At 51.4% G+C, this 22,021-nt stretch overlaps 1 protein-coding gene across 12 annotated transcripts in view; it reads right to left on the bottom strand.

The window, feature by feature from the left end:
- Positions 1-22,021, bottom strand: part of MEGF11 (multiple EGF like domains 11) — a 400,952-nt gene that overhangs the window by 9,979 nt on the left and 368,952 nt on the right. For 5 of the 12 annotated variants that reach the window (XM_086322954.1, XM_086322956.1, XM_086322955.1 and 2 more), the window contains 10 exons: positions 19,874-20,002; positions 18,745-18,873; positions 18,129-18,257; positions 17,108-17,236; positions 15,541-15,777; positions 13,910-14,028; positions 11,612-11,678; positions 10,856-10,957; positions 8,340-8,396; positions 668-874 (listed from right to left, as the gene is read on the bottom strand). In XM_086322954.1, the coding sequence (XP_086179080.1) occupies positions 668-874; positions 8,340-8,396; positions 10,856-10,957; positions 11,612-11,678; positions 13,910-14,028; positions 15,541-15,777; positions 17,108-17,236; positions 18,129-18,257; positions 18,745-18,873; positions 19,874-20,002 (1,305 nt within the window). Of the gene's footprint in view, positions 1-666; positions 875-8,339; positions 8,397-10,855; positions 10,958-11,611; positions 11,679-13,909; positions 14,029-15,540; positions 15,778-17,107; positions 17,237-18,128; positions 18,258-18,744; positions 18,874-19,873; positions 20,003-22,021 lie in introns of those variants that run through there. The other 7 variants (XM_086322959.1, XM_086322958.1, XR_015135430.1 and 4 more) reach the window with 6 other exon arrangements.

Below are 22,021 nucleotides of genomic sequence, written 5' to 3'. Positions count from 1 at the left end.
CTAAGGAATATAGTGAAAAATGAGTTCAGAGAACAGATTAGCTTTAGTTGCCTCGTTGGGCGGGGGAAAAGAATTCTGTTTAACTTGGTGGGGAGAGAAACCAAGGACTTAGGATAAGTGTATGAGGGTTAGGACTGAGGCTTGTTAAAGAGATTGAAAATCTAAGTGAGTGTGTTGTCAGAATCCCAAGCTCTGGTCAAAACCAAGGGACCTTAGAGTATCCTAGCGGTAGGAGTCTTATCAGTGAACTCAGGGACATGGGTTCAACTGGGAGAAAGTAGAACAAGATAATTTCAAAACTTGCAAACTGTCTGTTCTGATTGTTTTCTGTTTTAAACAGGAATTTGTGTCAACAGTCAGTTGAGGAGTGTGTGTGTGTGTGTGTGTGTGTGTGTGTGTGTATGTATATCGGCTCTCCAGCTCCCCACCCCCAGTCAGTATTTCTGCTTCATACTTAGTGTTTTTTAAAAAGCAGAGTTGGCACAAGAATTTGATTTCTTGTATGAGAGTGGATAGAGGTCCTGTGAAAGACAGCTCACTTTGAATTCCTTAAAAAAACAACAAAAGAAGGGGATGTTTTCAAAATGGGGACTGGAGAGGGCTGATTTTACTTCGGATGCTGCACTAGTGCCCTGCTGTCACTAAGTTACTTATTTGAGACACCTACCAACTTCATATATATTTTTATTAGATGTCGACAAGGATGGCACATCTGTGTACGGAGACCCCCTGTGCACAGGCGACTTCATTTCTTCATAGCTGCTTTCTGGAAGCTTGCAGGTGAGGATGGGTGGGTCCTTAATTGTGGCATAAGGGTTTTCACTGCTATTCAAGGAACAAGTGCTAGAACTGCACACGGATTCTTTCATGTAATCTGCAAGGCAAGAGAAATTTCTTAGGACAAACAAGGACATACGCTTAAATACCAAAAGCAGAGTACAGTTTATGTGCTGTCAGACTTGTGAAGTTGTAAATGCCTATGACAGTCTAAGATTCATTTACTAACTACGTTGAGAAATGCTTTCTGAGGTAAGCAGAGTTCTTTTTTTTAAAGAAACATGTTTTTGGGGGGATAAGAACTTTTTTGTTTTAGTAGTCAGGCAGAGCATCAGAAAGGGATTAATTCAAGATGTTCATAATGTGCTTTCACATCTGTTGTTTAATTTTTACAAAATCCTGCCAGGATAGTTGACTGTTTGCCTTTTAGAGGATGGTGGCCCAGGGAGCTGAAGTGACTTGGCTGAGGTCACATGGCACATGCATGGCAGTGCCAGTACTTGAATCCAGGCCTCGGGACTCCTTGGCTTGTGTGTTTTCTGTGACATCATTTTTCTGAATTCTTTTTGACGACCAAGCTTAGGTTCGGCAGTAGGTGTGTGATTCGGCACAGGTGTCAGCAGTTTGGCAACCTTTAGCCAGCCCACGGGTAGTACCCGTGCTCTCGCGAAACTCATGATGAGAGGCAGGGCAGGTTGAAGTGTAACAGGTTTAAAAAGCACCTTGGTTTCAAGCGAGGCTTTGGAAAGTTCCTGTTTTCTAGCAAGCCTGCAGTATATCTTGTGGGGTCACTTACTCCTGTTCTTGTGAATGCTCACTGAAGTCTAATTTTGCAGAATCTTTTTCTGATCCCGGGAGAACTCACGTTGCTTCTCCTAGCGTCTCTCAGGTGTGTCATCCCTAAGACTTCCGAGTATATTAGGGTATGAAAGGTTGCAAACTAATTTCCAAATATGAAGCAAGGTAACTGTAGCTCCCTGGAGGAAGAAGGTTTTCTTTGTCACTGGGAGTCACAAGGAAAGGGGAACCCTTCCTTCAGTCTCTCTGCTGTTTTCCCTTTTGGGGGAAAATTACTGCCTCCTGTTGATTGTTTCAAATGTGGCAGAATTTGCCCAGAAAAAGCAGAAGACTCTAATCCGGCAGCTCTGGCCCTCCTTCTAGGCTCTGCCAGCCAGGGGGCTCTAGAAATAAGCACTGAGTTGCAGGGACTTTAGTCAAGAGTGATCTTAGAAGTCTAAATTTCTTTTAAGTGGTAGCAGATGGTGAAATTTCTCTCTTTCTCAGCTCTAAATTTCTATAAGTGGTAGCAGATGGTAAAATTTTCAGATGCTCTTTCCCTAGAACCACCATAGATTACATTTTGGGCCGCTCTTTATCTGTGCCTTCTGCCTCCAACTTGTGAAATTAATAAAAATGTAAAGAAGTGGAAGTGGTAATGTAATTCAGGAGGTGACTGGAGGTCCCTCCAGGGAGAGCAGGGCACTCCACGTGGCTGCAGTGGCCGACATGTGTGCCGCCGCAGGAGTCTGCTCCCACAACAGGGAACTGGTTGGAGGGGATTTGTTTTTTTTGTTGGGATTCCCTGGTGGCTTAGCTGGTAAAGAATCTGCCTGCAATGCAGGGGACTTAGGTTTGACCCCTGGGTCAGGAAGATCCCCTGGAGAGGAGAATGGCTATCCACTCCAGTATTCTTCCCTGGAGAGTCCCATGGACAGAGGAGCCTGGTGGGCTATAGTCCATCGGTTCACAGAGTCAAATGCGACTAACACTTCTTTGTTAGTGAAGGGTTATTTATGTTTGTTTTAACAATTAACGTTTCCTCAATCTTGTACAAAACTGCATTCACCTATTAGTTCCTTCTAGCGTAGGCACAGCAGTAATTATTATTTCCCTTTCCGCTTTACTGCTTATGAGGAAATTGAGGTTTGAATAGGGAAGTGACTTCCCCAGGGTCACACTGCTCGTCGGTATTAAAGTAAGCTCCAGAACCAGGCTTGGAGCACGTTGTGTCACAACTTAGCCCACAAGCAGAGAGAGAGAGATGTGAGCCTTGTGCCGTCTCTAGCCTAGAACCCTAGAGACGAGAAAATATTTTTTAAAAGTTATTTTTGGCTGCCCTTGGTCTTCGTTGCTACCCCCAGGCGTTTTCTCTAGTGTGGCAAGTGGAGGCAGCTCTTGGTTGAGGTGCGCCAGCTGCTCACTGTGGTGGCTTTTCTTGTTGTGGAGCACGGGCTCTAGGCGAGCTGGCTTCAGAAGTTGTGATGCCCGGGCTCTAGTGCAAAGACTCAGTAGTTGTGGTACCCAGGCTTAGTTGCTCCTGGCAGGTGGGATCTTTCTGGACCAGGGGTCCAATTCATGCCCCTGCATTAGCAGGCTGATTCTTAACCCCTGGACCACTAGGGAAGTCCCGAGAAAACGTCCTCGCTAGATAGCAGTCCCAGCCAGCCCTAGCAGAGACTGAAGGGAGCCTGGAGTGGCCTAACTGCTGGTGAGGTGCTCATGGGGGGAAGGTGGCTGTGGGTCCTTGGTCATGACCTACCTGAGCCACATTAAATTGCTTCTAGTGAATACTTTGTTCCTTAGTATAAGTGGATTGGGGTTAATTAAGTCCAAGAACCCCAGCTGGCGAGCTGTTCCCACTTGAGGTTCCCAGCCAAGTAGTAAGGCTTTATGACTCGGCTGCTCACATGGAAGCTGAGGCCTTCCAGTGTTGCTTCAAGAAGGGCTGCTACCTGAGTGGAAAGTCCTACATCTCGCCCCTCCTCCCCATGCAGGAACATCCTTTTGCTTTGATTGGCACCTGACTCAGTTACATATTTTCTAAAATTGGATGATTAATGATAGCTCGCTTTATAGCACACATTGCTGGGCTCCGCTCACTCCAGTTAGATCATTTGATTCTTGTTACATCTGTGCAGGGGGCCCAGGCAGTAAGGACTAGTATTACTACTTTAGAAATGAGGAAACTAAAGCTCATGAAGTTTGCCTAATGTTAGTAAGTTAGGACAACCCCTACCTTCTCTGATACCCAATCAAGATGTTTTCCCCTCACATTTTGTTACCCTGTCTATGGGCTTCTCTGGTGGCTCAGATGGTAAAGAATCTTCCTGCAATTTGGGAGACTGGGGCTCACTTCCTGGGTCAAGAGGATCCCCTGGAGAAGGGAATGCCTGCTCACTCCAGTATTCTTGCTCTGAGAATTCCAAGGACAGAGGAGCCTGGTGGGCTACAGTCCAGGGGGTCACAGAAGAGTTGGACCTGACTTAGCTACAACCACCTCCTCTCTTATATCCTAACTGCAAACTGTATCTAAAGATACAGTTCACCCTCAACAAGGAAGGTGTTTTATCTATGGGGCCCAGTTCTGCTGAGAAACCCAAGCTGTAGGCTTTTTGTGGACATCCCATGACCAATTCTTATAGCATTGGGAAAGCCTTGACACTCTAGCTCCTTGCCTAACAGAGATTCAGCCAACCAGTAGTGCTTCTCTTGTATCCACTAGAAAAGTTGGCTGCTTTCAAGTTTGGGGAAATAAAGAGTTTGCTCTGTAGCAGGGGATGCACCTAACTGGATAAAAGAGAAGCTGGGTTTTGTGGGAATAGGGGCTAGCTTCAGGGAGCAGCTGTATCATCCGTAAAGGGGCCAGAGGTGAAGACAAAATGATGGAGAAGAGTGTGTGCGCACGCGCGTGTGTGTTTTGAGGTGGTGTTGGGAGGGTGTTGAAATATAGAATAATCTGGATTCTACTTCTGAGGACTGGAAGGAGGGGAAGGGCAAGGCCAGCTGGAAAACTATACTTCAGGAAGCTCTTCCTCTCTCCAGATGAGTCATCTACCTGCCTGCCCTGAGGGAGGGCGGGGCAAGGGGAAGAATAACCAGCTGCTATAGGACACTTCCTCATCTTTTTATAGCCCCACTTCTGTGCCAGTGTCTGCACTTTGGGTGTGTTGCAAAGAAAAGGGAAGCTTCAAGCAAGGCTACCCAAGCTCTTCAAGGCCTGTAATTAGCATCAAGCCTGCAGATGTAGCCCTGTAATGCCCTGGCACTGCTGCTCACATAGTTCCTACCTCTCCCAAATCACGTACAGCCACATATCAGAGGCAGAAGGGGTCTCTGAAATGAGCTGGTTGAAACATCTTCATCTTATAATGGAAGCAGCAAATCGAGAGAGGGGAAATGACTTTCCAAGGCCACCTTGTGAGTAGGATTTGAACTTAACACTAGCCTTTGTTGTTCAGTCACTAAGTTGTGTCCGACTCTTTGCAACGCCATGGACTATAGCCCACATGGAATTTCCCAGGCAAAAACACGGGAGTGGGTTGCCATTTCTTTCTCCAGGGGATTTCTTGATCCAGGGATCCAACCTGGTCTCCTGGTTTGGCGAGCAGATTCTTTAACATTGATTCAACAGGGAAACCCAACCCCAGCCTTTAGGTTCACATTATCATCTAGTTAAGGCCAATATTTCACTGTTGCTGAAAACCCAGGCACCAAATACCCATCTCTCTTCTTCTCAGCCTACTCATATTAGGAGGCTGCACTGCCTTTTCTCTTCCTGGGCCCTGACTTCTCACCTTTCTCTTGATTGAGAGAGAAGGACTGGGGAGAGGAGTTGGGGAGATCTCAGGGCCAGAAGGAGAACTGGAGGGAGGGAAAAAAAACCGGCTGAAAACAATTTTCAGGATGTCAGTGGGCTCCTGACTAGCTTGGAAGCCACGGTTACTGCAAGGAGACACCTGGAGGTTGCATTAGCAAGGGCATACAGGTGGGGAAAGCGGCAGCAGCAGCAGGACCCAGGATTTCAGGAGAAGGGTGATGGAGACCGGTGGGGAGGATTTCTTCTGTAGCACTTTGAAATGCATGACAGAAAAGTGTTGTCATGAAGCAGTTTGTTGGGGAATAATTGTGCTGAGGGTCAGGAAGAGGAAGGAGAGATGGAAAGGTGTTTAGAGAGAAAATGGGGTTAGCAGTATGAGTGGTCTCATGCAACCTCCTGGGTGACAGTGAGGGGAGGTCTTCAGGAAGTAGCGGGAGAGAGGGAGCATTGACTGAATTACGTTAAGATTTAGCATGTCAGAGCTGGAAAGGGCTTTAGAGACCCTGTCCTAATAGAGGAAGAAACCAAGACCCAGAAAACAGCACCGTGATCTAATCGGTGCTACACAGCAAGAACCAAGAGTAGAATTCTTTCTTTTCTTTTTCTTTTAATTTTTTGTCTGAGTTCTGGGGCTTGCAGAATCTTCATTCCTCCACTAGGGATTGAGCGTGGCCTCTGGCAGTGAAAGCGCCAAGTCCTAACCACTGGACTGTCAGGGAATTCCCCCACAGAACCCAGATCTTTTAACTCCCAGATCAGGTCTCTTTCCCACTGAGTTCAGAGAACACTAATACTCTTAACCCCGATAACCACTGATTTGGTCTGGCCCAGTAGTTTTAGGTAACAGTTGCACTCCTGGTACATAACTTGTTTATTGAATGTTTTTTGGGGGACATCCAGTTGGTGGGGTTTATTCCATGTCCTTGATACGTGTAAAGCTCTGACCTGTGATTTTGTTTTCTTGTGGTTTCTGGTGTGTGGATCCCTAATACCTGTTGGTACATTTGCCTCCAATTTAGAGGATCAGATTTATAGGGTGGTGAAACAAAACCTGGCCGCTAGCCTGCTCGGCCTCCCCTGCACTCAGACTCGGATGATCCCACAAAACAGGAGTGCATGGCGCCAAGGCTGGGACACTGCTGTCCTTAACTGCATTTCGCGTTCGTGGCTGCGAGGGACAGCCCTTACCACAGTGTGCAGGACACACAGTGCGTTGGGAAGTGTGTGCTCATGTGCTGCGCTGTCTGGGCCTGTCTGCGTTCGTTCAGGCTTGAGTCATGGGTATTCTCAGAGCTGTCAAGGGCCCGTAGAGAGGTTTGTCCAGTCCCCATGCCTCTTGAAGAAACTGAGGTCCAAGATCACGGTGATGAAACAGTATAGTTGTCTTTTCTTTTGTTTAGCTTCATCTACTGTGATGGTGCTCGCTTTCATTCGGGTGGTTTAAGTCAAAAAAAAAAAAAAGCCAGAATGATGCTCCCAAGGGGGTAGGGTTCTTTGGCTGACCAGGAGCCTATGGGTGGCCTCCTGTCCTCAGATAGTTCTCTTGGGCAGGGCACATACATGTTCTGGTGGAGACTTGTTCTTCCTGCTCTGTTGTTCAGAACACAGTGCTCACCGCCACCCGCCCCTAGCACACCCTACTTCTAGTAACCACCCCACAAAGGGCTGTATATGACCAGCTCTCCTTGGTTAGGAAATAGTTGTGTCTCAGGTATGTCTTAGGCTAAATCTGATGAGAAATCTGAGTCAGTCTAGACCAGTGGTTTCTAAGTGTTCGGTGATCTGCTACGTAAGGATACCCTGAGGCACTCAGCACTCTTGATCTATTGCATCAGAATCTTGGGGACGCAGGGTGTGGGCATCTGTATTTTTAACAAGCTTTCCAGGTGATTCTGGTACACAGGTAGATTTAGGCTGTCCACTGGGATCGTTGCTGTAAGTCTTATCTCCTTCAGTTTGGCTGAGTTGCTTTTTTTAAAATTCAATTTGGCTATGCAAGGTCTTAGTTGTGGCAAGTGGGGTCTGCTTCCCCTACCAGGGATAGAACCCAGGCCCCCTGCATTGGGAGCATAGTCTTAGGCACTGGATCACCAGGGAAGTCCCTGGCTGAGATTCTTGAATAGATTTCAGAGACAAAGGGACAACTCTGTTACATCAGTATAATCCTGTACAATATGCAAAAACTCTTCCAATTTGTGATTTTTATTGCATAATCAGGGTAACCTTGTTAGACCGTAGGACAAGCATACTTATCTCAACGTTGTAATTGAGGAAACTGGGCCTTGGAGAGGTTTGTCATAGTTAATAAGTGACATAATTTCAAAGCCGCCTATTTCATACATTATTTCATTTTAAACCTAGGCCCCAAGCCTGGGAAAGGACCTGACCTTTCATCTGTGGCTTCACCTGTATACTTCCTAGAGGGATGATCTGACTTGCAGTTCTCGCGTGCTGGGGATTAGTCCTAGCTTCCCTGCTCTATGGGACAGAGACCTTGTAAAGGTGGGGCATCGTACAATAGTAACACTAGGTGTCATTTTCATTCCTTGCACCCCAGAAAGCCAGCAGGTGCAGGGTGGCATTCCTCGCCAGCGCAATGACAGGAGGCCTCTGGGGCAAGTAGATAGACTTTATTTCAGATTTCATAATCAATTGAACTCATACTAATTGGTAGGATAATGACGTTCTGCATTTCCGAAGACATTTAGTTGGCATCTATAAAAAATCCCACAAGCATTTCCTAAGCAGGTTCAACTGAAATCAAAAGATGAAATCATTATTATTATGATTGCTCCTCCTGGGCAGAGCTACCCAGCCGTCCCAGGTTTGTGGTCTTTAACTTTTTTGGGGGAATGGGGGGAAGAAATGCATAGTTTTGTCTCTGGTAGAAACCCTGGCGATTTCAGATTTGCATTCTTTATCTTTCTTAGCCTTCCTAATGGTACATCATGATTAGATACTCTACCTTTGAAGCCTTTGTCCATAACGTATGTGTTCTGACGTCTGTCCATTCCACAAGCACCTGCATAAAAATAGAAAAAGGAAAGAAAAATAGAGAGGTGAATGAGGTTTACTTAGACTACATGTATTCTTTTTTTTTCCTGTTCTCTCCTACCCAGAAAATAGTTCTTTAGTGCTAGAAAATTACTCGGGGTTTAATCTCCTCTAAATCATCTTGACCATATGAGAGTTCTTTAAAAAGCTCCTATGTGTAAGTGGTGAGCTCTGTCACCCCCTGCATATTTAGCACTACTGCTCTGTAATCTCTTTGAGGGGAATGTCTTCTGGAGGTGATCACAGGCAGTTCTGATGCCACCTACAGTCACCAAGTGAAGTTCCAGGTTCCAAGAGTGTAGGATAGGGAATGAGTCAGGACCAGTTCTCAGCTTGGGGGAAGGGTGTATGACATTCCAAATCCCATTTCTGTTGGATTTTGGAATGAGGGTGAAGACTTTCTCACCTCATAGCTCTAGTCTTGCCTGTCGCTCCCCTTGTGGGTCTGATGCTCGATTGAGGGGAGCCAGAGGGAGGTGGACAGGCAGCTGAGGTTGGTTAGTCCTCTCTACAGGTTATACAGTCACTCCCAGCCAGTCAGCTCTTTTAGTCGCCTGTCCCCACTTTTTTGGGTGGACTATTTGCACATAATTGAGAGTTGTCTTTGAACAACATTTCCAGTGTTTTTCAATCCCAAGCATTTCTTTTTTCCCTTTTGGCTACTACAGTTTATCCTAGGCTCCCACAATGCATGGTCCTCAGCACCAGCCAGAGGTAGGAAGGACGTGAAACTTCAGGGACCAAGCTCAGGTTCTTCGCTGCTGGTGATCCCAGAAAAGAAACTATATGATACTTTGAATTTGGACAGTAATGACTTGAGCTCACAGTCAAAGCCATTTCCTCCCCCCCCCAGCTTTTAACTGAGGCTGCAGTATTAGACAAGGGAGCAAGTGCTTACTAAAATACAGTTAGACTCCACTCAACTCTCCCCAGTGTCTGATACTGAAGACCAACACATGGCTGTTCTGATACCTCCTCATGCCGCCTCCATATAGAGTTCCCTGGTGGAATTTGCAGAAGCCTACTCCTATCTCCCTGCCTTCCACACGGTACTGAGAGCAGAGCCAGGTCCAAGTTTTCTCAAGTTCGCTATTCTTCTAAAGGACCTATAGGTACCTGTGCCCTTCAGAAATAGGACTGCGACAATCTGAACCCCTGGCATCTTTATCCTGGGACCAGGGCTTCCTTTGCCCTCCCTGAGGGATGGAGGCTAGGCTATTAAAAAGTTAACCCCCTTTTTATAGAACAGAATACAGACTCAAAGAAAGGCAGTGACTTGGCTGAGACCACACCAAGTGAGAAGTTGAGCTCCACGTAGAACCCAGATGTCCTGAAGTACACCCTCCCGTTGTTTACCAGCCTACCTCAGTATAAGCCAGAAAATGACGTGTGGTGGCTTTGGCTGTAGAGATTGAGAGAGAGAGATGGGCTGAGCCCAGAGGATGCTTCCAAGTGGAAAGGGGTGCAGGGTGGTGATTGTGTGTGTGTATGTTGCAGGGGCTGGGGGTGGGGATTGTATTCTGTGGGATTATTGAATGTCCTGAGCACTGCTCCAGGGGCTGACAGCCGGGAGCACAGCCTCCTGGGTATAAGCCCAGGGTTTCTGAAGCCCATAACTACTTACTGGGTAGATGAGTTCAGACCTTTGCTCTTTTTACTGTCCCTGGACCCAGAGACCTGCAGGGGTTGCTAGAGCTGCATTTCAGTTGAGCTCTAGAAACCAGCTAGAGCCTGAATTTAGGCCCCACGGGTGTTCAGGGTGCCCTCAGGGGCAGGGGCACTTTGTTGGGGGCCCACATTCTCTATTTGTTCATTGGACCTACTTCTGTAACTCCTACCCCACCTCCTCCCACAGTAGGGACTGACTTTCAAAGTCTCCTTTTTGCATCTTTCCCAAGCTATCAGGTTTGAGCCTAAATATATGGGCCCAGAGGATGTTGGTTGACACGTCCGGCCTCAACCTCTCTAGATCTAGATCCCTACTGGACCACCTGCCCTTTGACCTAGGAGTGCTTGGTCTGGGCTCTCCCTCTGGGGGACTTTGGGCTTTTTGGCCAGTCTACTCTCTGTCATCCACACCCATGGGCCCAAAGATGTAGCCATCCCCAAGTCATTTCTCAGTGGTTTTGGGTTGTATTCCGTGGTCTGCAAGGAGTGTGGTTACGCTTTGTTCCCTCCACGTAAAACCAGTTGCAGTTTGTACGTATCCACTGAGCATGATAGCAGGAATGACTGAGGAATGCAGACGGGTTTCCTTCTTCCCATGGGGAACTAGGCTTGTCGGAGGGAAGGGGCTCAACGGGGAGAGTTCTGGGTCCATGGGGTGGATGAAAGGATAGGAAGGGGATTTGGGGTAGGTGCAGGTCTGGTCTTATAGGATGGCCTCAGGGGTCCAGGGGATAGAGGGTATAGGGCTGGGAGTCTAACCTGGCGAGTGTAGCTCAGCGGGGCGGCTGAGGTGTCTAAGTTCAATGTAGAAGTCTTCGGGCGGGTACCTGGCCTCCAGGGCACTGATCTGGAAATGGGAGTCTAGTGAGAGGAATGACAGGGAGCAGCCATTATTCCCAGGGCCCTGGTATGGCAGGGGAGGGGTGCGTAACACAGGGGTGGGAGGGGGGACAAGAGGCAGGGTGCAGCAGGTTGAAGGGAATTAAGGCTTCTGTGAAGCATCCGAGGGAGCCTAGAGCCAGTGGGGCCAGGGGGGTTTGCTAGAGCTGAGGCCAAATGGCCTTGCTGCCTCTCACCCCCATCCCTCACCCCACCCCCCACAGAAATTGGTGTCACCAGGGCAGTGGGGCAGAGGGAAGAAGTCCTTGAATGGGGCACCTTGGTAGCAGGGCCTGGCTCAGGCAGGGGGTCCCTTTCCCAGATGGTAAGAGCATCTTTTGCCTCCAACCTGAATCCCCACACCTGGACCCGAGCTTTCTCCCTTGTGGTCCTGGGTCACAGCCACCCTCACCTACCCCCTAGTAGGAATGAAAGGGGCCCTGGGCCTCATCTGCTTATGAGAACTGAAGTAGGGGCTTGGGTTTCCTTCCCACACCCCTTTTTCCTGGGGGAAATCATGCTTAAGATTTATCTACTAACTCTCCCTTGGAGCTGGGACAGGGCCCCTGTCAATGTGGGAGAAGGAGAAGACGGCGGGGCCTGAAGGCCAGGGACCAGGCTCAAACCACTACTGACCTAACACGTTCACATAGCTGTAGGGGGTCCAGCCTGCCGTGTCTCTGTCAAGGGACTTGTTACTGAGCTGTTTGGAAAGCAGGAGAACGAGTTAATATCTAGTGCCGTTGAGATGCCCCTGCCCAGCCTTTGCTTTTGCCCACCCTCGTGTGCCACCCCTGTGATGACCCTGACCCACCTAGGTGCTAGGTCGTTGGGGGGATGGACGAGGTAGGTGTTCCATGACAGGCCACCATGGTGTGGCTGGGCCCAGTGGGAGCCGAGCATATCTAAGCTGTCTGGCTGAAGCTGTAGGGCTTCCAGGCCCCGGGACAAAGAGGAGCCGAGAACTGACCTGAGCCAAGCTGGCCCTGGCTGGGGAGGCAGGTCAGCTGGGTGGGGCTGAGCTGTGGGAGGCAGTGTTGGCAGTGTCTCGGCTGCAGCATGGCCCTCTAGCAGAGGGGGCGGCGCTGAGGCTGCCTCCAGCATCAGCGTCCCTTCTGCCGCCTGATCCAGGCTGAGAGCGTCTCCCTTTCACGTGAGCAGGGGAAGGCGTTGGGATAGGGTGTCCCTATGGTACTCCTCTTCCTGCACTCACACCTGCCCTTCGTAGGAGGCAAGGATCGTTGTTCTCATTTCACAGATGGGGACCTGAGTCCTGCTCGTGGGCCCTATGCATGGTCACACACAGAAGAGCTGGGTCTACACCTCAGGTCTCAGCTCCTGGACCCATGTCCTTTCCACGTCATCACAGCTGCTTGCCCCTGCTACACATCTGCTAGGCTGAGGGTTCTTGACTACACAGAACCACTTTGGGGCCCTAGGGTGAAGTGAGCCAGAGGATCACCAAGTGGGCTGCACTGCAGTAACTCTACCCCCTGACTTAGTGAAAGAGGGTGACTGGTACTTCGCTGTTAGAATGAGACCAGGAATGACAGGGACACAGGGACTTGGCCTCTCATCCCTGGCATCCTTTGCCTTGCGTCTACTGTAGCCTTGATAATGTGGCTCTTGTTAATCAAGGGCCTCCTACTGGGAAACTTCTGGATTCCTTTCCCTTGGCTCCTCAGATAGGCCTAAAGCTGTGAAGCTGGGTTGGAGCTGATGGTCACAGGCTTTGCACGTGGACCTCAAGGTCCCTTGCATGCAGCACTCCCATTCCATAGGGGAACTGAAGTTGAGAGCCCTGAAGAGTGACCTTTGGGTGCTGGCTTGACAGTAATAGCTCTTGGGGCTGTACGGGGTCTGTGCTGTTGTTGCTGCGGGGGTTCAGGATGCATTCCTACCAGATCTGTGGTCTGTGGATGTTTTCTGTGGGGCAGAGGGGGAGAAATGATCCCTACAGCTCTAAGGCCTGGAGGATGAAAACTGTGCTCCTGTACATGTTTCTGACCCAGAGGTGGGTACAGAGGTACCAGACGCCAGGAATCCTGGGGCTGTACCAATCCCCCCGCCCCCAACCTCCCCGTGATCCATGCTGTGTATGTCTGCATGCGTGCAGCGTGACCTTGTGGTCTCTGGGGGCTGTTTCTTATTTCTGAACCTCTCTGCCCATTATAGGTCCTGGCATACTGGGAGCAGGGGTTAGCACGTGTGTGTGCTGAGACGTCCCTGCCCGAGGGCCTGTGACTTACGTAAAAGGACGTCTTGCCATCAGCCAGCGCTGTGTTGGAAGCGGTGAGGGAGGGCCCTGTCCAGGGTGGTACACACCTGACCCTGAAGTCCTGCCCGACTCCGTCAGTGGGCACGCTGGCTGTGGCTGATGTTTCTGTGTCCCGTGTGGTGGTTCTGATAGCAACGTATGTTGTGGGTGTGTACTGATAACATGTAGTATGTCCAGATACAAGGATATCAGGTGGCACCTGAGTACTGGTAGTACTCTGTGCGCTTGTGGCACACATGGTGTTGGTAACATACTGCAGTGATGAGTGGTGGGGTGTTTTCATTATATGTGTTAACATGAGGCAAAAGTAGTCACGTGGTTGTGTGTGACAAGGCTGTGTGTGATTACATGATGATCACATGCCTTGGCACACAGGGTGTGGGGTGTGTGCTTCACTGAGTGGTGCTGTGGTTGGTTACATGTGATGTGTGCTGCTTGCATGGCCCGTGTTGGCTTCATAGAGCCTGCTGGCTTCCTCCTACACGCTTTACATAGAGTGTACACGTGGGCTCACAGGGCTCCATTTATTGTATTGGCAGTTGGTTCCGTGCAGACCCTAGGTAGGGTAGTGGTGGTGCAGTTTCTTCCCCGGGCAGAGGGGAGGGCTCAGTGGGAAGACAGTGGATGGGGACTGGGGAGAGTCAGGGGCCCGGTACCTTGGTGGGGCTGTTCCTGTCCAGAGTGCTGGCCTGGCTGGTGGCAGGCCCCCCGCACGCCAGTGCGTGGTAGCTCGAATTGGAAAAGCACTGGGCGTGGCTGCTACTTTGAGACAAATCTGGGAAGAGAACAAGGTGCCACATACCATCATACCCCTGCCCCTGGCACGAGACACCCCTAAGCTAATGCTTGGTGTGGCCACCTTGAGAGCGCTCTGCAAAGTCAGGCAGCCAAGTCCCCCATCCCCCGAGCTTCCTGGCATCTACTGTTCCCCTTGGAAGCCTGTAGAGCCTGACTTGCCCCTTTGCTTGTGTTGGCCCTGCTTGCAACATGCCAGTGTGGGCGGTGGTACCAGCATGAGAAGTGTTAGTTTGACAGCCTCAGTATCCTTGAGTCACTGTGTAGGGCTGAGCTGACCCTCCCCTGCTTCCTCTGGGGTCAGATCCCAGGAGTGAGGCTGTAAAGAGAACCCCACTCCTGGCCTTGCCCTCCTGCAGATTCCAGGACCTCCACACTGGGCTGGGGAATTCCAGTGGGATGGTCTGGGAAAACCCAGCCAATCTTGCTTATTATGGTCAGAGAAGAAAATCCCCAAATACATAAGCTTTGGGACTTCATCAGAGGATCTCAGCTTTGGCTGAAACCCAGGGCGGCACGCAGGCCAGCAGCTCTCTCAGGCAGGGTCTGTGCCCGGGCCTGGGATGTGCCGTGCGTAGCACAGAGCTGGGCAAATGGTAGGCCGCACTTAGCAGGAATGGCGTGTCAGCAGGCTGACGTGATCTCTGGGCTTTCTAAGGCAGCCATGAGCCGTGGAGCCAGCTGTGGAGAGCTGGCATCCTGTGCCCACCTCTGACAGGCCTACCCTCCTGTGGCTCAGGGCTGGGGGCAAAGTTAGGGCATTTTTACCTCTTCAGTTTAATGAAATATGAAGCAAAAAGCTGTTTCTATTTCTAAGGCAGCAGTCTAGGGTTAGGGGAGAGGAAGGGTTGGCCCAAGAGTCCCATCCCCACCTCTTGGACTCCCAGATCGAATGCCTGCTGGCATTGGTACCGGATTTGTGAACAGGCTGGGTTCCCGCAGACCTGGCTCGAGGGACATTGCCCACGCTTTCAGCACTGTCCCGTCTCACTGCACAGATCAGGCCCTCCTAACTCTGGGAACTGGGAGGGAGGGGTGCTCTGAGGCCTTCTCCAAGGAAGCAAAAATGAGACAGGGCTTGGACGGTGGGCCCCAAGGCTGGTTTCCTGAGGTGATGCAGACATCAGGCTGGGGAGAGGGTCCCCTGCAGCATTTAGGAAAGTTACTGCTTTGTGTGGGTGTTCTGCGACTGAAGCCCAGTGAGAAGGGGAAGCTCTGGAGAAATGAAAGAAGGCTGCTAACCATAGATGTTGAGAGTGGGCTCCAAGGAAGTGGCACTCCCTGGGAGCCCTGTCTACCTTTCCAAGTTAGCTCCTGCTGCTCGCCGCCACACTCTCTTTCTAGGGGAGTCTGAGCAGCCAGCCCTGCAGGCACCACCACCCACCTGCAGCAATAAACCCGGGGTCCCCAAGAATATCGCGTGGTTCCTGCTAGGTTGTGTGTATGTTGGGGGGGGGGGTGGCAGCGGGAGGTGCTGGGGGCATAGTCTGACCTGAGAGGGAGTAGTCAGTGCTGGTCATCCTCATGGCGGGCGTGTAGGAGACGCGGGGAGCCAGGTCCCGGCCCTTCTCTTTTTGCCGCCGCCGGCGCCAGGCAAACAGTCCCAGCAGCACCACGATGAGGAACAACAGGAGGACGATCCCCGTGACGGCACCCACTGAGTGCCGCTCTGCACCCAGCGCTGGGCTGATCTTGGTGTAGGGGTTCAGCTCCTCCATCATGAGGGCAGCTGCGGACAGAGGCGGAGCTGAGCCGGAGGCAGGCCTGCTTCCTCTCAGGCCACCTCAGCCTGGGGCTAGGCTCCTCGAATGTCGGGAGACCTGGTTCAGGTCTTGGCCCTATTCCTCAATCCCTTCAGCATCATGAGTTTGGCATTGTGTTCAGCTGTCTACCCAAGTGGAGTCCCACCCAGGGTCATGACAAGGAGCAAATGTGATTATAGATGGGAAACAAATCACAGGTGTTTAGTGAGTATTTTACTTTGTTCTAAAACTGAGTTACAGATAATAACCCATTTGCTCTTCCTAGTATCCCTCAAAGGGATGTTTATAAGTCCTATAAGAAATAAAGACTATTCCCCTTTCACAAATGAGGAAACTGAGTCACTGAAAGGTTAGGGTAACTTACTCGAGATCACACAGCCAGTAACTGGTAGAGTTGGGTTTCTCAGGAGTCAGGAAAAGCTGGATTCAGCCCCTCTCCCTGTTTACCAGCTGTGTGACTCTGAGTCCTCGGTCTGCCCATTTGTAACACGGGGACAGTAATCCCACTGTGAGCACTGATCACAGACTGGCAATGAAAGCTGTGAGTGCTGAACCAGTGTGCTCAGGATTGCTGCTCCTAAAGTATCACCCCTCTCAGAGATACGTGTGCGGGCTGGCCCCCATCCCCCATCAGAGTGCAGCGGAAATGTCTTTTGCCCCTTTCCTGTACTGTGGATGCTTGTGTGCCACTTCTCGTCCCTGTGTCCTCGAACCAACAGCAGAAACCATTCATCCAGTGCTCACTCACAAGCTAGGCACCATACTGAGTCCTTTACTCACATAATCTCAACTTGGTCGTTAGAACTACACTCTGCGGTCTTGTCTGACCATAGACCTGGAGCCGAGGATGAGCCCTTTTGGGCTCCTTGGGTCTCAGCATAACCCTGTGTCTTTCCACTTTGCGTGGGGATAACAGACCCCCCAGCAAAAGGAAGTGACCTGCCCAAGCACTCCTGGTGGGTCATGGCAGGACCAGAATCTGGCAGCGCTTCCGGCTCGTTCATCTCACCTTTCCACAGCACTAGCTGCGGTTACCCTTCCTTGGCTTGCACGACTTGTCAAGGATGAGCAGAGGGAAGCAGCGCCCGAGAGGCTGCCTGCTCCATCAGCCTCTCCGGCGCCTGAGTACCCCTCCCCAGCCCACCCCATTCTACTCCCAGGCTCTTCCCAGATGTGAATGAAAGGGAGTCACAAAGGGTTCTTATGCAATTCAGTCATTCCTGCTGGAATCTCCCCAGAGCCTCCCTCCATGGAACCCTTTCCTAGTCCCTGGGAACTCTGCCGTCTGTGCCTTACCTTGGTCACACCGGATCCCTTTGAATCCAGAGCTGCAATAACAGGTGCCAGTGACGTGGTCACAGGTGGCATTGTTCATGCATTCGCATAGCTGCTGACACCCATAGCCAAAGGTTCCTGGGGCGCATCCTGTGAAGCACGAAGTGGAGGTGGCAGAGACCTGCGATGTGCTTACTCTCCACCCTGCCCATCCCACATGTGGGCAGCGGTGATGATTCTGCCTCACAGAGTAAGCCAGGTAAGTGGCTCAGACAGTAAAGAACCTGCCTGCAAGGCAGGAGACCTGGGTTTGATCCATCGGTTGGGAAGATCCTCTGGAGAAGGGAATGGCTACCCACTCCAGTATTCTTGCCTGCAGAATTCCATGGACAGAGGAGCCTGGTGGGCTAAAGTCCATGGAGTTGCAAAGAGTCAGACACAACTGAGCTGTTAACATTTTCACTTCCATGGAGTAAAGCCTCTTTGTAGTGCCTGATGTGTTCTGGTTTGCTACTTGGGGCAAGACGACACCTATAACCCTGTGGGGGGGATGCCCACCCCTACCTCCTCACCTGGTCCATATTTACACAGCACCCTCCAGTGTCAGGCCCCAAGCTGGGTGCCACAGGGGTTTCAAAGAGGAATCAAACAAGGTCTGCTTTGCTTTCTCTCATTAAGCTCCTCCTTCCCCCAGTAAACCCTCTGCTGCTGCTAAGTCGCTTCAGTCGTGTCCGACTCTGCGACCCCATAGACGGTAGCCCACCAGGCTCCCCCTCCATGGGATTCTCCAGGCAAGAACACTGGAGTGGGTAGTAAAGCCTCTGCTGTGCCTCAACTTGCCCATCCCCACCCCAATTGGAGGAAAAAACTTCAAACACCAATGTAGGCCCACCCTTCAGGTTTTCTCCTTGGGAGCTGCTCCCAAAGTCAAGAGAACAGAGGGTGCAGGGCCCTGAGGGGTGGACCGTGAAGGGGCAGGCTTCCCCAGCAGGAGGCCGCGGCCCCGCATCGACACCTGGGCTCAGGGCTCAGGACAGCTTACTCTGCTCACAGTGTTCCCCAGTAAAGCCTGTGCGGCAGGTGCACTTGCCACTGATGTGGTCACAGCTGGCGCCGTTCTGACACTGGCACACACGCCCGCAGTCCTTCCCATAAAACGCTGCTGGGCAGCCTGGAGAGAAACAGGGTGGGGATCTGCATTGGGATCAAACTCGTCTCATCTCCCTTCTCTCTCTCAGCACGGGGTGAAGACCAGTGAGACCCTGCACCGAGCCACTCCACGCTCAACCCTCACGCTGAAGCAGGTGGGGAGTCCTTTGGACAAAGGTGCCCTGGAACCAGAGGCCAGGCTGGTGTCTCTCTGCTGCACAGCCACAGGTTGCTCTTCCCCACTCAGGGCCCCCTGTCCAGGGAGTGGCTGGTCTTGGTGATTGCTGGGGTACCTAATGGCCCTGACCTTCCAGGATTGGGCCCCATCAATCCCCTGAAGCCAGCCACCCTCTCCAGCCAATCCCAGGGGTGGAGGGTGAAGTGGTTAGCTCACAGCCAGGCACCTATCTCCTCCCTCCCTCCACTGCAGGCCCGGACGATGCCCACGGCAGCCAGCAGGCTGCAGCATGGGATTCCAAATAGCTGGGAGGCTGGAGGGCGGGGCTTACGCTGCGTGCAGAAGAGTCCGGTCCAACCAGGGGTGCAGTGGCAGGCCCCATCCTCGGCGCTGCAGCTCGCCCCGTTGTGGCAGCTGCATGTGTGGAAGCAGGCGGGGCCCCAGAACCCAGGTGGGCAAGCTGGGGGTGGGTGGGATGCAGAGGGTGAGGGCAAGGCAGAGAGGGGCAGACGGAGAGGAAGGGAGAGGAAGGGGGAGTGCATGTCAGAGCCCAGGTGCCACAATGCACCTGGCTGGCATTTCCTGACTTGCAGGGGGCTTAACCACTGTGGCCACAACCCTCCAGTCACCTCTTGACCCAGGCACCCCGGATTCCTGGTGATTCTCTGTCCACTCTCCCAGCTCTGAGGGTTTCTGACTCTTCCCTCTCTGGGGACTGATTGTGATTTGGAGCGTGTGGGTATCTGTGGTAAATGGTAAACACGTGGTTTACGGTGTGAACACTGTGTGCTAACTTCCCCAGGAGGATGGGGATTTTCCCAGGGTAGAGAGTCTCTTGGCTGGTGAGCTCCCTGAGGATGACACCGCCTTCAGCACGGAAATGCCTTCAGGCCAGGCTATCTAACTGGGACCTTGCTAGGAGTACTGGCTGGGTCTCACCCATCAGCCAAGGACTCCACAGGGCAGAGACTGGGTCTCTGCCTTTAAACTCTGCCTGTTACCTCTGTATCAGACTGGGTTCACCTTACAGCACCTACAGTGCCCTGTCTGGGCCTGTGATGCCCAGGACATCATTCACATGAGCTACCCAGAGAATGCCCTCACCCCTCAGGTGACTGCCCTGGCCTCACCTTACTTTCCTGCTCCCTCTTCCTCCCCATCCAGACTTAGCGGCTACTCCTTGCTCAGGTTCTAGGACTATTAATGTGCAGCATTTACAGTATTAATGATATTACCAATAATGTTCATATCTTTAAAACTAGCAGTTAATAATGCCAGTGATCACTCCTAGGAATTCATCATGTTAGCTGTAGAGACTCTATGGGACTCAGGTGAACACTCCTATCTGCAGAAGGAGATTTCAGCCCTGGGAGGTGGAAGCACCAGGGGCAGAGAGGTTCTGGGCCTGACCCTGGTTGGGGGCTTTTCTGGGGGGCATTCCCAGGGGGGCAACAGCTTACCCTGTGAGCAGTCTTTGCCGATCCATCCAGGGAAGCATTGGCAGGAGCCATCGATGGGGCTGCAGGTGCCGTTGTTGGCACAGGAGCAGAGCTGGGCACAGTCCTGCCCAAAGTGCCCTCCAGCACACACTGTGGGCACAGGATAGCCTGGCACCTGCTGTCCCACTTGCACTCCTCAGACCACCACCCACAGCCACACTCCTTTTCCCAGGCCACAGTCGTGGCCCCCATGGGGTCATGGATCAGGTGGGAACTGCCTGCCTCAGCACCCCCATTTCCACAGCAGTGAGTTCCTCCTCTTGTGCCCACAGCTGCCTTCTTCCTGACTGCCTCTGACAGGAATAGGCTGAGGCCCACAGGGGTAGAATAACTTGGCTGAGGTCCCATAGACAGAAGTGGTGAGTCTGGGAATTCCACCTCTGCACCCTACTGCTTCCTGCCGCAGCCCTCGGCTGTCCATGATCACACTTTCGTCAGCATCACTGATCCCACAGCTGCAGGGCAGAGGACGTTTATAGCCGGGAGAAGAGGGACATGCGGGGTGGCCGGTCTGTCTGCAGTTAGCTGGAGAGGGGGCCAGCCTCAAATGTCTGTCCCTGTCCCCTGTCCCTCCACATACAACTATTCCTTGAGCTTCCACTCAGCCTCCTCAGGAGAACCTTCCTGAGTCCATAAGGGGCTCTCCAACATGGAGCTCCGGTTGTATTTCCACTTCAAGTCACTTGCAGGATTTTGGACCCAGCCCCTCCTGGAGGAATCACTCTTTGGTTGCTGGAAGAAGGGCTGATTTCCTCAACCAAGCTGCAAGCTCCTTTAAATACTAGGTATGAGTTCACTAAGCACCTACCTCTCATTTCTTTTGAAATCCATCCTCCACCTGCTTCCTAGAGCCTGAGCTCTCTAAAGCCACAGCCTTCTTCATTGCACTCCTGTGCCCAGCTCAAACATCTTCAGTGGCTCCCTGTTGCCCCAGAATAAAACCTAGATCCTAGAGATCAACCCTTAAACATACCTCACCCAGAAACTGGACCACACACCATCTTCCAAATAATACCCCATGCCTTTCCTTGTCTGTGCCTTTAACTGTTCCTCCCAGAGTTTCCCTGACTCTTGTGCCCAGTTGTGGAAATCCTACCCTGCCTACAAGACTCATCTTAAGTGCCACCTACCTGGTGATCCCTCTATAGTAGACAACAAGTCCTTTAATACCAGTTCTCGTCTTCCTTAGAAGTAGAATTTACTGGGCTTCTGGCCACCTGTGCAGCTGGGTAGGTGTGACTACCTTCTAACCAATGGTAAGTGGAAATGCATGTCTTTATTTGCCCATTCCTCCCTCTTATTGAAGAATAATGTGGATTATGGAGGAAGATTATAGGTAAGATGGCTGGAGCTCAAGCAGCTACCTTACACTAGAGGTGAGCCGTATGCTGAGGCTGGCAGAGCAAGACAGCAGCTTGGGTGCCTGACACCTTTGAAAGCTACCCCACCGTTTCCTAGTAACCTGCTTCTGGATCTCTTTATTTATTTTAATGCATGAGGAAAATACAGCTTGTCATTTTCAATTCAGTTATTTTGGTTTTTTATATTATAGCCGAACTGAATCCTGGTATATTCACCCCCTTCTCTGTTCTGGGAGGCTACATCCCTGTTTGAGCTTCTAGGACCCTAGTCAGTTTCTTCCCTGGCCTTCTGTTACTGTGGCTTGTGAACCATTTCCGGCCAGGCCTGGGTTCCACCCATGTCTGTATCCCCACCACACTTAGAAGAACAACAGGTGCTCAAGGCTGAATATGCGGAAATAAACTGCTGCCCCTGCTCCCCGCCACTGCCTCCCACCAAGTTCTGCGAAAAGGCTGAGTTCAGAATTTTCGCCTCTGGACCGCAGGCTTTGTGAGGGCAGGGAACTTGCCTCTCTGTTTCTTTGTTGTGTCTGAGTGCCCAGCACAGTGCACGGCATACAACAAACACTCAAGAACTATTCCCCAAGTGGCCAAACTCGGCCTCAGGAGCAGTGACCTTCCAGTGGGTTCTGAAACTGGAATCAGTGGCCCCTGTCCCTTAGAGCTCCTCTCAATTCGACATGCTCCCCTCGAAGCCAGGCTCCAGCCAGCCCTATACCCTCCAGGATGGCCTCCTTGCATCCCTGTT

This window comes from Bos grunniens, chromosome 10 (assembly GCF_055505025.1).
Source record: "Bos grunniens cultivar Pamir isolate PY7600 chromosome 10, Bosgru_T2T1.0, whole genome shotgun sequence".
Classification (NCBI taxonomy): Eukaryota; Metazoa; Chordata; class Mammalia; order Artiodactyla; family Bovidae; genus Bos; species Bos grunniens.
This window is presented reverse-complemented; position numbering and strand designations above follow the sequence as displayed.